The 14,899-nt window shown below is 34.6% G+C and overlaps 1 protein-coding gene across 1 annotated transcript in view; it reads left to right on the forward strand.

Moving 5' to 3' along the window:
• Positions 1–13,970, forward strand: part of LOC126967864 (uncharacterized) — a 132,440-nt gene extending 118,470 nt beyond the window's left edge. The window contains exons 9-12 of the mRNA XM_050812550.1: positions 5,209–5,522; positions 6,675–6,877; positions 8,622–8,771; positions 10,102–13,970. Coding sequence (XP_050668507.1) covers positions 5,209–5,522; positions 6,675–6,877; positions 8,622–8,771; positions 10,102–10,648 — 1,214 coding nt within the window. The 3' untranslated portion in view covers positions 10,649–13,970. The remainder of the gene's footprint in view (positions 1–5,208; positions 5,523–6,674; positions 6,878–8,621; positions 8,772–10,101) is intronic.
• Positions 13,971–14,899: the final 929 nt, after the last annotated feature.

Below are 14,899 nucleotides of genomic sequence, written 5' to 3' on the forward strand. Positions count from 1 at the left end.
TTTGTATATTTCCGCAGTCATAAAAATAATACTCTTTTCACTGTAAAAAATAAATTTAATGATTTAATCATTGAGTAAAGCAGGGCACTTATTATTTTTTTTTACAACAAATCAAGCATTTGTGTACATAAAGTATCATTTGGTGATGATTAAGACCACTTCCATTTTTAAATTTATTTATCATATCACAATTTACTTTTATACAAAACTAGGTCAATTTAGCATCTAAAAAACTACATAGGTTACAATTAATGCTAATAATTAGTTAATAATACGTAACTAATTATTAATAAATTAAAAACAGTTAAAATATAGTAAGATTTAAAACGAATAATTAATATAGATTTAAAAGAGTGTCAATGAGCTTCTTGCCATTAATTCTTCTCAATAAAGCTCAAATTTTCCGAAATGGTGGTAAATTATTTGACATTCATAATTATATTTTTGACCAAAGTGAATAAATTATTTTTCGTTCTTACCTTCTTATATAATATGCAGTGAATAAATGTGCTTGGGCCTTCATTGGTACGTTAGTATCTTTAAATAGTTAAGTCTAATAAACCGAAGAGAAACGATCGTAAACTATCTATAATTCATTTAAATATAATAAAATACACATTGTACTAAAACAAAATTCAAAACTAAGTATATTCAAACCGGTTTCAAAGTCGGAGAAAAACAATGCAAAACTTTTATAATTTTAAAACACTTTTACGCTTACGGAGAATATTCAATCAAATGAAAACAAAAATGATATTCACTCATTGACTCGATTACTGTAGAAAATGTGCTGGATTTAAACAAGTATTCGAAGCGTTTCGCATTTAACTGAATCCTTCATTAAAATCCCGTTGAAATTACATTTCAGATAAAAAGCAAAAAGTTCGTAACAATCGTTTGATTATTGGTAAATTTTATTTCGTTTGTACTTACATTTTAATTATCATTCGAATTCATTGATTTGATTTTATGTTTAAATGGAATAATTAAGAATGAAGTGCCCGCGCATTCTTTTGGATTTCGACTCTGCTTTATCAACCAACTACAAAAACATGAGGTATTCAATGTAGTTTTTATATGTTTGTTACCTACCTTATATTTCCGCCATTTATGACCGATTTAAATCTATTTCTCTGTGTTCAATTTTCGTTGTAAAAGAAATCAAATCTCGTGGAGGAATCTGTGAGGATTTGCATACAGAAATCATGAATTGGTAAATTGGAACTGATGATATGGCCATAAATGACCAACGAAACTTTTTTTAGGTTAGTATTTCCCCTGTGATGACAAGACAGTTAAGCGACTGCAGTGAACAAAATTTATAGGAAATTAAAATAGTAACGGAATATAACTGTTCTGGTAATAAAGCTATAAGTTGATAGAACCATGATATTGTTTGAGATTATTAGAATTGACATGAAAGATACTATTTCTGTGTATAAATTCTATATATTACTTCCTCGTGCGGTTTTTACAAGATGAGTTGACATTGGTACTTTAAAAAAAAGGCGTACAGCTTTCTGAGAGGCCGGCAGTGGTCCTCTGATTTCTCTGTTATTGTAACAGAATGTGGGCGGCTGTGATCACTTAACATCAGGTGACACGTACACACGTTTATCCTTATCTTCCATAAATATTTATTACTTTTTAGTAAGCGTCTTTTACGATACATGCCTATTTATTTGATTTATTTTGAAAGTTTAAAATAATAACAAATATAAGTTATCAAGGTGCATGATAAATATACTTTTTTTTCTTATAAATTTTGGTGTTAAGTGTTGTAAGTATTATTGTACATTGCGTTTTTTTTGTACCCACGTCGTATCGTCATGCACTGTAGAGAGATGTCGCAGATGGTGGGGATGATATCGAAGTAATTACGTGTCGTTAGAAGGTGGATTTGGCGGCACGAATCAGGTCAAACAGCTCTTCGGAATTGTCCCTTGAAGTGTTGTAGAAGACACTCAAGCGACGTGGACGTCTCCGCGCAACACCTAAGTGATCTAGCCGTTAACTCTGCGTTGCACACGGTCAAATGGTTCGAGCTGATACTGGGGTGCGCCAGACCAGAGATGACAGCAATACATTATCTGGCCGGAACTGCACTCTGTAGAGCGCTAGAATCTGAGCTGGCTTGAAGTATTGCCGTGATCTATTTATAACCCTCAGTTTCATCGAAGCCAATTTGAATTTTCCTTCTAGATGACCGCAGATTTTGTAATCGAGAATTATTCGAAGAACGAAAATAATCTTTTCCCTTTTTTCTAAGAGTAGGTAGACGTACTAATATGTATAGAACCCTCTGTAGGCGAGTCAGACACACACTGATCCGTTTTTTTAGTAGTTACCGCGCCAACTGGAGTATTCTGTGTAAGTGTACCTATTCAGCTGTTAGTCCTTTTTGTACAGGATTTTTGCATTGAATGCTTTCTGTGTATATTCTAAATAGTTGTTTCATATAAAGAGAAAAAAATCCTGAATATGTTTGTGGGTTGGAAATGTATGAACCAAATTATTTTATGCAACTAGTATAATAATTTAACAGAAAATAAACATTTAATTGATAAGAGCCTATGTTGATGATATGTCGGTTTATTTTACAACACTAGAGGTAAGGGATTGCTTGTAACTAATTCTACACTGGCCTTCAAAAGTAAGTATCACACTTTTAAAATTGGGATAACGTTTTAAGTTCACAAGATATACTTTCGAAATAAAAAGGACTCCAAAGAGAATTTAATTTTGTACATAAAAACTTTATAGTCGGTAACCTTCTTTTAAGAATTGGCTGAAAAAAAACTTCAAAAACAAAACCATTCCTTTTCAAAGTGGACGTTTCCGAATCACAATTTTACCATTCACATTTTTCTTTCTGTTTCAAATTTTTTTCAAGATCGATGGGTCTTGTTTTAAAAATGTATGCTAAAAAGCACATAACATTTATTTATCATGCCTCTTTCAGTTGAAGAATGTGCTAGGATCATGGCTTTTCTGGAACTAGGCATCAGTATGCGTCGCACTGCAAGAATGGTGGGTGTGACGGTACGAATGGTCCAGAAGGTAAAGCGAAGGTTCGAAGAGACTGGACACCATCTGAGGAGACCTTCTAATGGCAGACCCAGGTGTACCAGTGCCCGAGAAGATCGTTATATTATTTCCACTGTGTTAAGAAATCGCCACCAAAGTGCAGTTGAAGTCCTGCAACAGCTACTTCAGACCCGAAGGGACTACATTAGTGACAGTACAGTGAGAAGAAGACTTGCTGAAGCAAATTTGAAAAACCGAAGACCAGCGAGTGGCACAAAACTCGAGAGACAGCATCGAGTAGCGAGACTGCGATACGCCCGTGAACACATGCAGTGGGATGAAGAAGAATGGTCAAGAATTTTGTTTGCAGATGCGTCTCGATTCTTCCTTTACACTTCTGATGGAAGGCGAAGTGTTTACAGGTGACCTGGTGAGCGATACCTTCAAGCCTGCATCTCAGAAAGAGTCCAATACGGTGGAGGCAGTGTACCTGTATGGGCTGGCATATCTGCAGAAGGTCGCACAGAGCTAGTACCCATAGAAAATGGCACCTTCACTGGGCAAAGATATGCTCAAGAGATTCTCAATGAGTATGCAGGGCCGTATTTAGCAAATATCACCAATATTTGCTAAATATGGATCGATGCTGATGCATGATAATGCCCGGCCACACACGGCTCATATCGTACAAGAGTATATTCAGGTCGGTATCAGCTTGATGACTTGGCCATCAAGAAGTCCTGATCTCAACTCGATTGAACACGCCTGGGATGAGCTTGGGAGGCTAGTTAGAAATCGCAGACCACCACCTACTACTCTCAGGGCACTAAAACAGGCCCTGGTAGAAGAATGGGAGAATATTCCCCAACATCGGCTCCGAAACCTAGTGTTCAGTATGCCAAACCGGCTCGAAGCTGTAATCAGAGCTCGAGGAGGCAATACCAGTTATTAAAAATTAAATAACATGTAAATATAAAAATAATACATTTTAGATTAAATTTTTTACACTAAACTAAAAATGTCTATTTTCATTGTTTTATCTTTTTGAAGTTAAAAATGTTACTGTATAATTTTAGTTTCTAAGAATTAAAGCCTATAAAATTTGCAACAAAACGTTTTTAATCTTAAATCTCTACCTTCTATAGTTAAGAAAAAAATTTAATTTGAAAAGTGTGATACTTACTTTGCAGGCCAGTGTAGTAGGTTTCTTAAGGTACATAATAGCTTTAAGGGTAAATGCATACACTTTTATAGTAAAGTCCCAGGCACTGTTCTGGGATGATCTATAAATAAATTTAAATATTTTATTTAAAAAATGGCTCTGTTATAAATCCTACTACTCCACAGCTGATTATCTAACTGATTGGATAGCCTAGGACTAGACTATGATTAATTTTTAGTAAGAACAATGACAGTACAATGTTGTATATTTTATTTTTACCCCAATCACTAAAACAGGCTTTGCTCAGTCACAGTATGAATTTAATTCGGCATACGCTTACAACTACTTCAGTAAATATAATAAAAATATAAGTAAAGTAAATAAATTCTCGTTAACAAAATCTTTAAAATCATGGCTAATAGTATTAAAATACGAAGATACAGAAAATGTTCTTAAAATTAAAACTTAATATTCAATTACTAACATTTATTTAATCTTGTGCACAGTTTGACATACTAACAAATACTTAAAAAAAAAAAACACACACACACAGCAACACACACGCACACACACATACCTCTTTTTAGTGAGTTTGCTAATTATGTTTAATAATGCAACTCAGGGTATCCTATCGCAGAGGGTAGGGCACAAAAACATTTTGTACCACATATTATTAGTTGAATAAAGGATTATTATTATTTTATTAAAAAGAGCGCAAAAAAAGAATTCTGGGAGAGTTTCTTGCGCCACTCCTTCTTACTCAGAGCGTCATTTATTTCCGAAATGGCAAAAGCATTAGAAATTACATAAAAAAGAACTCTAAAGAAATCAATTTTGAGAACATAAATGCCTTATGCATATATGGAAGTCTCATCTAGTTTTTGATATACGTGATGTGTCCAGTAATTATTAGTATTGTTAAGGATATAGAATAATAAGAAGGGTCAGTGTAGGTATAAGCTATAATATGTCTGTTGGAAAAAAAAAAACTGTAGACAAATGTGATTTCTTGTTTCCAGATAATCCACTTAATTGCGACTGCCTAATGGCCGGCTTTGCAAGATGGTTGAGGGAGGCAAAAAACGTCTCTCAATCAGATAAATCATATGCGGTCTGTGCGACTCCACCTCATTTAGAAGGCGCTTTACTATCTCGACTATCGAAAAATAAACTTTGCGATGTAGAAAGTAAAATGGACCTAAATTACGATTATAATAAGGTCTTAAATGATAATATTGATGAGTACAATGACAAGCAAGGATTAGATGATGACGCTTATGATGAAGAAATTGACGTGCCCGGTGAAGAGGATTTGCCGATTTCTAAATCTAAGGTATTGTTTTATTACAATATCTTTTTAATTTCTTTATTCATTAATTAACATAGTACAAAATGGCGTAGCTTACATTATTTTTAGTGTTAGTTAAACAATTTTAGTTGTATGCTCGAATCATTGAGGCCAAAATCAAACAGAAAAGAAACTAGGGCAAACAATAATATTTTTTTTTATATTTAATGCATGTAATCTATATAGAAGCTATTGAAATATGCTAAATTTTTAAATGTCATAGTTGTGGAATTAATCCCAGAAGTGAGCGTTATCACTTTAAAACATAACAAATGTTTTAAATTTCAAAAAGCCCATCTTAAGTCAATTTCCTAATTTACAAATATAAGGGTTGAGCAGGTTATCAACTGTAAAGTAGATCCTGTAGATGAAGCCACAACCTGAGAGTTGAACAAGATTTATCAACGTTACGTCACTCAACGTTGGCTCAGTGGAAGAGAGCTCGCACGTAATGCGAGAGGTCGCGGGTTCGAGCCCCGCATCGTTCATAAATTTTGTTTTCAACTTTAAGTTGTGTAAACATTTGGTAAACTTAACACTAATATATTACTGATACAAGTGCAATCGAATTCATGACAAATTTCTTTGTAAAACTCTTACAATATTTTATCGAATAATAATTACTTGCAGATTGTGCCAAATATTAATTAAAATGCATAATTTATTTTAAATCTATTTTAAAGTACATTACTAGAAAAAATTAATCTGACATACCTCTTCGATGTTATTTTACTTGGAACGAATTAAGACATATTTTAAAATGGTCGGATTAACAGAGTTCAAACTATACTCTTACGGCCTTACAAATAAACTTGGTATAAAGTTATAACTGATGATAAACAAAGAAAATGCAAAATGTTTACAATTTCGTTGACAACACTGTCAATACAATGATAATTCTGAAGTTTTCCGAATGACATGCTGCCTTGCAAATAAACGCGGGAAACGTTATACGTCCGAACAAACCATTCGTAAGCAAAATGCCTATTTGAACATTTGACATATTCTTGGTTTACGCTTAGTTATTACTTTATCCCAATTTTGTTTGTAAGGCCGTTATATAATAAACTATTTATAAAAAATATATATTGTTATTATAATGGCAGAGCAAACTAGCACGTTAAGTATGTTATTCAGGTTCGTCTCGTCGACGCCTGGTATGATGAAGAAGAAGTTCACCTATCCTGGGCTATTGATCCAGCATCTAGCCACAGACTCAGATGTACCGGAGTCACAGCATCCAAAGGAGGTAGTTTGGCGAAGCATATAGCTTGCCATCGAGCACCACCTACCAACGTCATATTACGAGGACTCAAGATTAACCCATTGGAATTATACACGTAGGTTTTATTAGACTTCTTATATTTTCCCACCTAAAGGTTAAATGCTAAGAGGGTCTACCATCAACTTTTGCGAATGCGATTCCGATGCAGTTCAATTTAGGTACCCATACTGAATCGCTAAAATTCGTACCATGCCTTTTAATGAATGGCGTTTGGATCGCTTTAGAGGAATGAACGAAATAAATTTCTCTGTGGTCCGCGCTGTGAGAAAGAGATGACGCTCTACAGTCGTTGCATAAGATTGTCTCTCTTACTCGAACCATATGCGTTGCATTTTGAAACCTAAAATGGTATGACTAGCGGATTTTTTGCGTAGAAAATACTTAAAATACATTTTAAAATTGCGCTTTATAGCGTCAAATTATAAACCATTAATCCCTTTTTTGTACTTATTAAATAATAGTAATAAAAATATATATAGTTCTATGAATTACAAATTAAATGTTTGCTTAGGTGTTTTCGTATAAATAACGAGTTATGAACGCACCTCCATTGATATTTGATTTGACAGGAGCACAGAGTACATTTTTTTTAATGCGTTCTTGCGAACAGGCTATAGCCCGGGCCCTTACTGACTCGTCTTTAGTATTTTCATTCTCGGTATTTATTTTCAGTATTTTGTTTTACTAAAAAGTCCAATAATGTATTCTCATCTCATCTTTCATCAATAAAATTTTCCTTTTCTGTATGTTTTCACTATTTTTTAAAAGTTATCAACAACACGATTCATTTTCTCTAAGGAAGTAGCAACTTTTTTCGAATCGCTCACTTTGACACATAAGCTATCCAGTTTAGGTTGAAATATTACCTCATGGTACGAATGAATGAACGAACTAAATCAGTTTTCGAATCAATTGACATCATTTTTGACATTCAATGATGTACATTGCGATTTTATCAGTTGATTTGACGTCAACCTAAATTAGATAGCTCTTAACATATTGTCGTAGTGCGAAAATAGCAAAGCAGTTCATTTTAGGTTGTCAATTGAATCGCAATAAGAGTCCACGGTAGGCCCCCAGGTCTCCGAAGTTCGTTCGTCAGTCTATCAGTGGACTGCAAGTTTAAAAATCGTACGTGGAAGCGTACTTAGAATACTGGCAGCATTTCCGCGTTGGCTAGCTAGGCTGATCCGTTGACCGAAATAGCTGCCTGCGCTTGGCTTTCCAGTAGCCTTATTGAGGCGCGAAGATAGTAGGTACTTTGTCTTGCGGCAGTCGAAGCAGCAGTCCCAGCACCAACTGATGTAACTGATCAAAATGTGTACTGTGTTATTGGTATAAGCCAGGTGCAAAAGATTCCGCATGATCACCTGAAGTTTTGCACTCGTTGGATACAGCCATATTTAACGAATGACCAGAAATAGCTGCGTGTACAGTAGTGTACCCTTAGCGATTTTTGTCTTTTGTTGATTATTGTCTTTTCTTTTAATGACAAACATTAGAATTAATTTATGGTAGGTAAGTTTAAATAATTAACTAAACACTAGTTACTGTACGCGACTTTTGACATTCAGGAATTCGGTTATTTTCTTCAATACATTTTGTTTTAATAATCAGTGCCAATTTATCATGTAATGTAAACACATCATTTTATATGTGTAACACGATTTTTCAATATCGGATTAATGGAAATTGAATCATTGGTAGTTCGGCAAAGGCTTAAACAATAATAGGTTATCTTGAGAGGGAGGAATTAATGTTGAAAGAAACAAATATAAAAATATTAAATGCTTTGACAGGTTCTGTATAGCTTTAGAAGAAATGGACTCGGATGATATTCCAATGGCGCTTGTCCTTGGCTGTGGAACGCCACAGTTAGTAAGACAACGTGCTGCATATGTCACGGTTAGAACACTACCACCTACTGTACTACCAGAACCAGACATCCGGTGAGCAATTGTTTTATCACCAATAAAAGAAATTATCTCATTTCAAATAAATATATTTTTTTATGGAAAAGGAGGACAAACGAGCAAACGAGTCACCTGGTGTTAAGTGTTCACCGCCGCCCACCTATGTCGTATCGTTCCGGAAACACCGCACAAGGAAGCTCATTCCACAGCTTTGTAGAAAGTGGAAGGAAGCTCCTTAAAAACCGCACCGTGGAGGACCACCACACATCCAGATGCTGGGGCTGATATCCTAATTTGTGGCGTGTCGTGCGAAGGTTGAATTCGGTAGCAGGAATCAGGTGAAACAGCTCTTCGGAAGACTCCCCGTGATAAATGCGGTAGAAGACACACAATGAAGCGACGTCTCTCCGCAACGCCAAGTGATCCAGCCGTTTACAGAGTTCACACTGGGTCCCCGACAATTCAAGCTGCTCTGAATTGCACGGGATCTAATGGATCGAGCTGATACTTGGGTGCACCAGACCAGAGATGATAACAATACTCCATATGTGGACGGACCTGCGTTTTGTAGAGCGCTAGTGCTCTATGTATGACGCCCAGTTTCTTCGAAGTTAAACGCTACTATTGTTAAGAAAGCCGATAGCTAATTGTTACAAAATATACATAATATAAAAACACGTATAACATTAACAACACAGCAATGGGGGAATAGTACATTACGATACAAGTGCGCAAAGTAGGTCGCTCCCGCACGAGCGAAGCAAGTGCAGGATGACCTACGAACGCACGAGTATCGTATACTATTTTTCCTACTAAGTTGCTCAAAGTTCGACCACTATAAATAATTTCAAACATTCCCGCACGCTCACCACATACCCGCATGCTTAGCTATATATCCGCACGCTCAGCTACATTCCCGCACACTCTTGTCAACATGTGGGAAAGTGGTACTTTGCGAACGCAAATGCATGCGCAAAATCGAACTTTGCGCAAGATTATAGGAAAAAAATATTAAATAATACATCTTGCAATACAAATGTCAGAAGCAAACAAGGATAGAAATGTATAATTTCTCTAAATGAATTAGTCTGTTAAGCTTAATAGGAAGAGTGACTAAATCGTAACGTAATTATATTGACTTACAGCCCTTGTGATGAAAATTGTAATTTATGTATATTTGAGATACGGTAACATATTACCTGTAGAATTAAGAGTCTTGATATAATATTAGATAACTAATTAGAAAATATTACCGATGAGTACCAGCATTTTATTTCTTAACGCGCAGGTTTAATGTGGCTTTGCATTATACTACAATAAAATAAACAGTAATAACAGTAATAGTAATAATAACATAATTTCCCAGGGTTTCAGAAGTTCGTTCAAACATCACAAGTGACGGAGTACTGATAGTGCTCATATCGGTCATGGGGCTTCCTGTAAGGTCACAGTACATCCCACGATCACAAAGGGTTTCCACATCAGCGAAATACTACCCATTTTATAACTGCTACGTAATTTTAGCAGTTCTATCAAAATCTTCTTTGGTCGCACAAAAAGATACACCGTGTCAAGATACCTTGGAGATTTCAATGGATGGTTTCATACGAGGCCCTTACGAAGTCTGTGCAACAATTTCAAGGAGAAAAACTGATGGACATCCTATTTGTATTGTCCCACAAATACTAGAGCCTCTTGGTTCTGAAATTAAATCTGATGTCAAAAGCATGAATACAGCGTTGATTGGTGTTGCTTTAGGGCTGATGTTTCTTGTAATAGGCTTGGTATGGTTTGTTAGAAAGATGCTTAAAAAACCTGTAGAATTTCAAACTCACAGGTGTTTTAGACCTGAAACGACGCCAGATGAAACTAGGGCTAGTTATGTGATGCTAACAGCTACCTCTAAAGTTTAACCTTGTAAGGCCGGCGGCCCTTAAAAGGACCAAATAATCATAAATCATTCAGTCATTAAGACCAAGATATGAAAATGCAAGTTGCAATTAACGCCGACGGTACTTTTAGAGGGACTAAATCTTTGAAGTTCGTTCAAATTCAAATACTTCTTTTTTTTCGAAAATCAATTCAAAATATCATAAACAATGCCTCCAGTTAATTTCAAGCCAACCTGATATTGTCTATAACATTTAAAAATCTTTAGTTGAAGTGCTCGGCTTTAAGACTATAAAAATTTGAACCTTTATAGAGTACCGTCGGTCATTATAGCAACCTGCTCTCGAATTACTTTCGGTCTGAGGTTAAGTATATAATGTAATATTGTTTTATATTATGTTAAATTATACGATAAATGATAAAGTATCATTAGAACTCGTTAAAGAACTATTTGCTTTTATTCATTTCGAAAAGTTCAAATGTTTTCTCATAATTGTATTTACATTTCGTATATTTTGTTTATCTGTTTACTTTGTTGTTGTTACTATAATTATGTGAATGTACTAGATCATGTTTTAAATAATATCTTTATTATAATTGTATAATTTTTATGGTAAATTTTAGTTTTTACATACTAAATTATTTATTATGGTTAGCTGTATAGTTACTTCGAAATTGTTAAAAAAATAACCCATAATTTGTGTTTTACAGATAGGTAAAGTGTATGTTTAATAATAGGAGTCGGTATATTTTGGAAATTACTAATTTACTTTGTTTTGATTTGATTATATTAGTATTTATATAAAAGTTGTTAGTTGTTTCATTAATTTTGTAGATGTATGTAAAAATATTTTGTATTTTTTGTGTGTTTAATATTACTATGTCCAAAATTAAATCAATGATTGCTAGAACTGAAGCCTCGTGCCATAAGAACAGTAAAAATAATAGTACCTATAAGAATAATGTTAGTTTGGCACAGTAAAACAATAATATAACAACTCTGCATTGAGAAAATCACAACTTCCAAAATCCCGTTTGGGAAGAACCCAAAAGAGCATGGGTCATCACTAACAATCATTTGACTCTATTGATATGGAATTTATATTTTAAACATTTCAACAGGGATATCAATGTATCACAAGCTCTGCTCGTGTTTTATAAAGTCTTAATGAAGTTTACTTCGAAGAAAGAGAGATATATCTGGAAGACGATGGACATATAAACTCGGTACAGCGGGTTTTCCCAGAGATCACGTAGATCGGTTTGTTTGGTAAAATTTATTTACAAAATTCACCAGTGGAAGGCTCCTTTGCACAGGATACCGGCTAGAATATGTGTACCACAGCGGTGCCTATTTCTGCTGTGAAACAGTAATGTGTAAGCATTACTGTATTTCGGTCTGAAGGGTGCCGTAGCTAGTAATATTACTGGGCAAAAGAGGCTTAACATCTTATATCTCAAAATTATTGGGTTTTACACTACATTGGCACTACATTTGGACAGAGCGTGTCAATAACCATCAGCTGAACGTCCTACTCGTCTGCTCTGCTACTATTAAAAAATAAACCTAATCCTTAAATCCAGTAACGTTTTCCGTTAATGTTTTCCGAATATATATTACAAGAATTGGTAGTTATGAATTATTTTTATCCTGAACGTGTCTGTTGTTTTGAAGGCTATATTTTTGATTGACCCCCCGTTGTAAATGCTACTCAATCATTTCTAATTCCCTGTATAAATTCGGCATTGACAGAACAAGAAATTTCATTAGCTTTCACGTGAAAACAGAATTGTAATGACTGATTTCCTCATATAGAACGCACAATTTTCCCTAATTCGAAAGCGATACACGCTTTTTTAGTTACAAGTACAAAAACCTTGCATGTCATCTGTTATCTTTGCCGTTACGTAAATAATACATTGCTTGAAACCAGTATCTTGTAGACTTCTCCGTAAATATATGTTTTATAAACAGACTTCTGATAAGAAGTCAATCTAATTATAGTTAAAGATAATTTTAATTGTTTCCTCTTAATATGTATATGCCCTGGAATATTTTATTAATTAACTAGTTGTTTGCTTCGAGTTCGTTGAATCTTAATTTATTCGTACTCGTAGTATAAGAAGTTTAAACCCTTTGGTTTTCAACAGTAATAAAGAAATTGGTTACGCTGTTTACTATATATGTTTTACATTATTTTTTTATATTCATCGAATTTTTTTGTTTCTCAAAGTGACGAACACAAATTACAATACTGCTCAGATTTTTGGTTTTCCTAGAATCCTGAGCGGCACTTCATTGTAATCGGTAAGGCGTATCAATAACCATCAGCTGAACGTCCTGCTCGTCTCGTCCCTTATTTTCATAAAAAAAAATCACGTAAACGTATTGTTCGTCTCTTTTTGAAATCCCAAAATTTCGAAACTCTATTTGCCACCATTCTGTTATTCTTTCTCTCTTATTACAACTACATATTCACTTACAGAATATTTGTCACTATGAACTCCCAAAATTTCGAGATTGTCGACAGAATCGTAAACGCGGGTTGGTTCATAGATAACCCTTAATAATTACAAAGCGTAGAATACAACCTTACCTAAAAATTCGCTCATAATATTTGTGCAGTCAATTTATGTTCACATTTTCTAGATACATAACCAAACCATATCAACATTACCGTAACACTTAAATGAAGGATTGGTCTCAGCTGCGCTCCAATTAGATACCGCACTAGCTAAGAACAACAGCTTTCTTATTACGACAACTATTTGACGCTTGTTTGCATGACATCTTGACACTCAATGGCATCTTTCAAATTTTGTAACATATGCTTCGTGTTATTTTACATTGAAATTAATGAAGTACAAAATACTAATGATATGTGATCCCATTGCATTTCCTATTTCCTGAAGTATTCTTTTTACAAAGTTTTTTACTACGCAACCCGGCATTTTATTTTCAATAATTATTAGCAAAGTTTAACGGTACATATTATCGCACGACGACGTCACACATTGTTCGAGACTGGCTAGATCACGCTCACTTGTGCGTTGTCTTAGTTGCCGTACTTTGCGACTACGCCTGCGGTAAAGTGTAAAGCCTTAAGCCGTAAGCCTTAACCATGATTTTGGTCTTCTTTGTATTCACATAGTCTTTAGATCATAACCATTTATAAAACCTTGTCAGTAATAGTAATAATTGTGTATTGTTTGTTTTATTCTAACATAGGCTAAGTGTTTTGTAAATGTTCAATTAGAACTTTGGTTCTGCTTTAATTAGCGTAATTATTTGTGTAAATAATAATTTGTAAATTATATTTTTTTTAAATAAAATATTAACAATTATATTTGTTTTATTTTTGTAACTACAATTCGTATAATTTTAATGCATTGATGATTATCAATTGCTAGTTTTAAATAGCTGTATTAACCTATAATTGATTGAGTCGCGGGTTTCAGATAGAGACTAGAATTATTACAAATATCAAAACATTTAGTAAAACAATGTGTCCAGTCGTCCTTGTAAACCAATCACTATTAGTTTTCTGGTAACATTAAAATTATTCTTCCACTGAGAGACTAATTTGCACAGGATGCCGGCTGGTTTATAGGTCTAACGGCGACTATTTCTGCCGTGAAGCAGTATTGTGTGCTATGTTTCAAGCAGAAGGGCGCCGTAGCTAGTGAAATTACTGAGCAGATTATTAACGAAAACGTATGTGTAAGGCTTCAAGAGTTTTTGTTGCTATTAAGCAATATTTTAATGTTATATAAATAGTACTAGTCAAAGACAGTTAGTGAGAACTGTACCTCAGCTGTCTTGTTTCTTTGTACAGGACTCAATATTAAATTGACAATACTTTGTATTAATAAATAATCAGTATACTATGTGAATCACGATCTGCTCTAAACATCAACTTCTATGATGCCTTTCATAAGGCTAAGGATCGCAGCAGATGGAGGGGAATCGTACGGGAGAAACTGATTCAGCGGGGGAGTCACGACCCTCAGTAATGTGGAAAACGACGCTAGGAGGAGGGATGTTAATCAATTTTTTCATAATGACGATATGACAATAAGAGACACCGACTGGCAGGACGATCAGCTGATGGTAATTTAAAGGCCGGCAACGGTCTTGTGATTCCTCTGGTGTTGCAAGAGAATGTGGGCGGCGGTGATCACTTAACACCAGGTGACCCGTACGCTCGTTTGTCCTCCTATACCATAAAAAAAATGGTAATTGATACGCCCTACCTATTAGAATGCAGTGTGGC

The sequence above is a fragment of the Leptidea sinapis genome, chromosome 14 (assembly GCF_905404315.1).
Source record: "Leptidea sinapis chromosome 14, ilLepSina1.1, whole genome shotgun sequence".
Lineage (NCBI taxonomy): Eukaryota > Metazoa > Arthropoda > Insecta > Lepidoptera > Pieridae > Leptidea > Leptidea sinapis.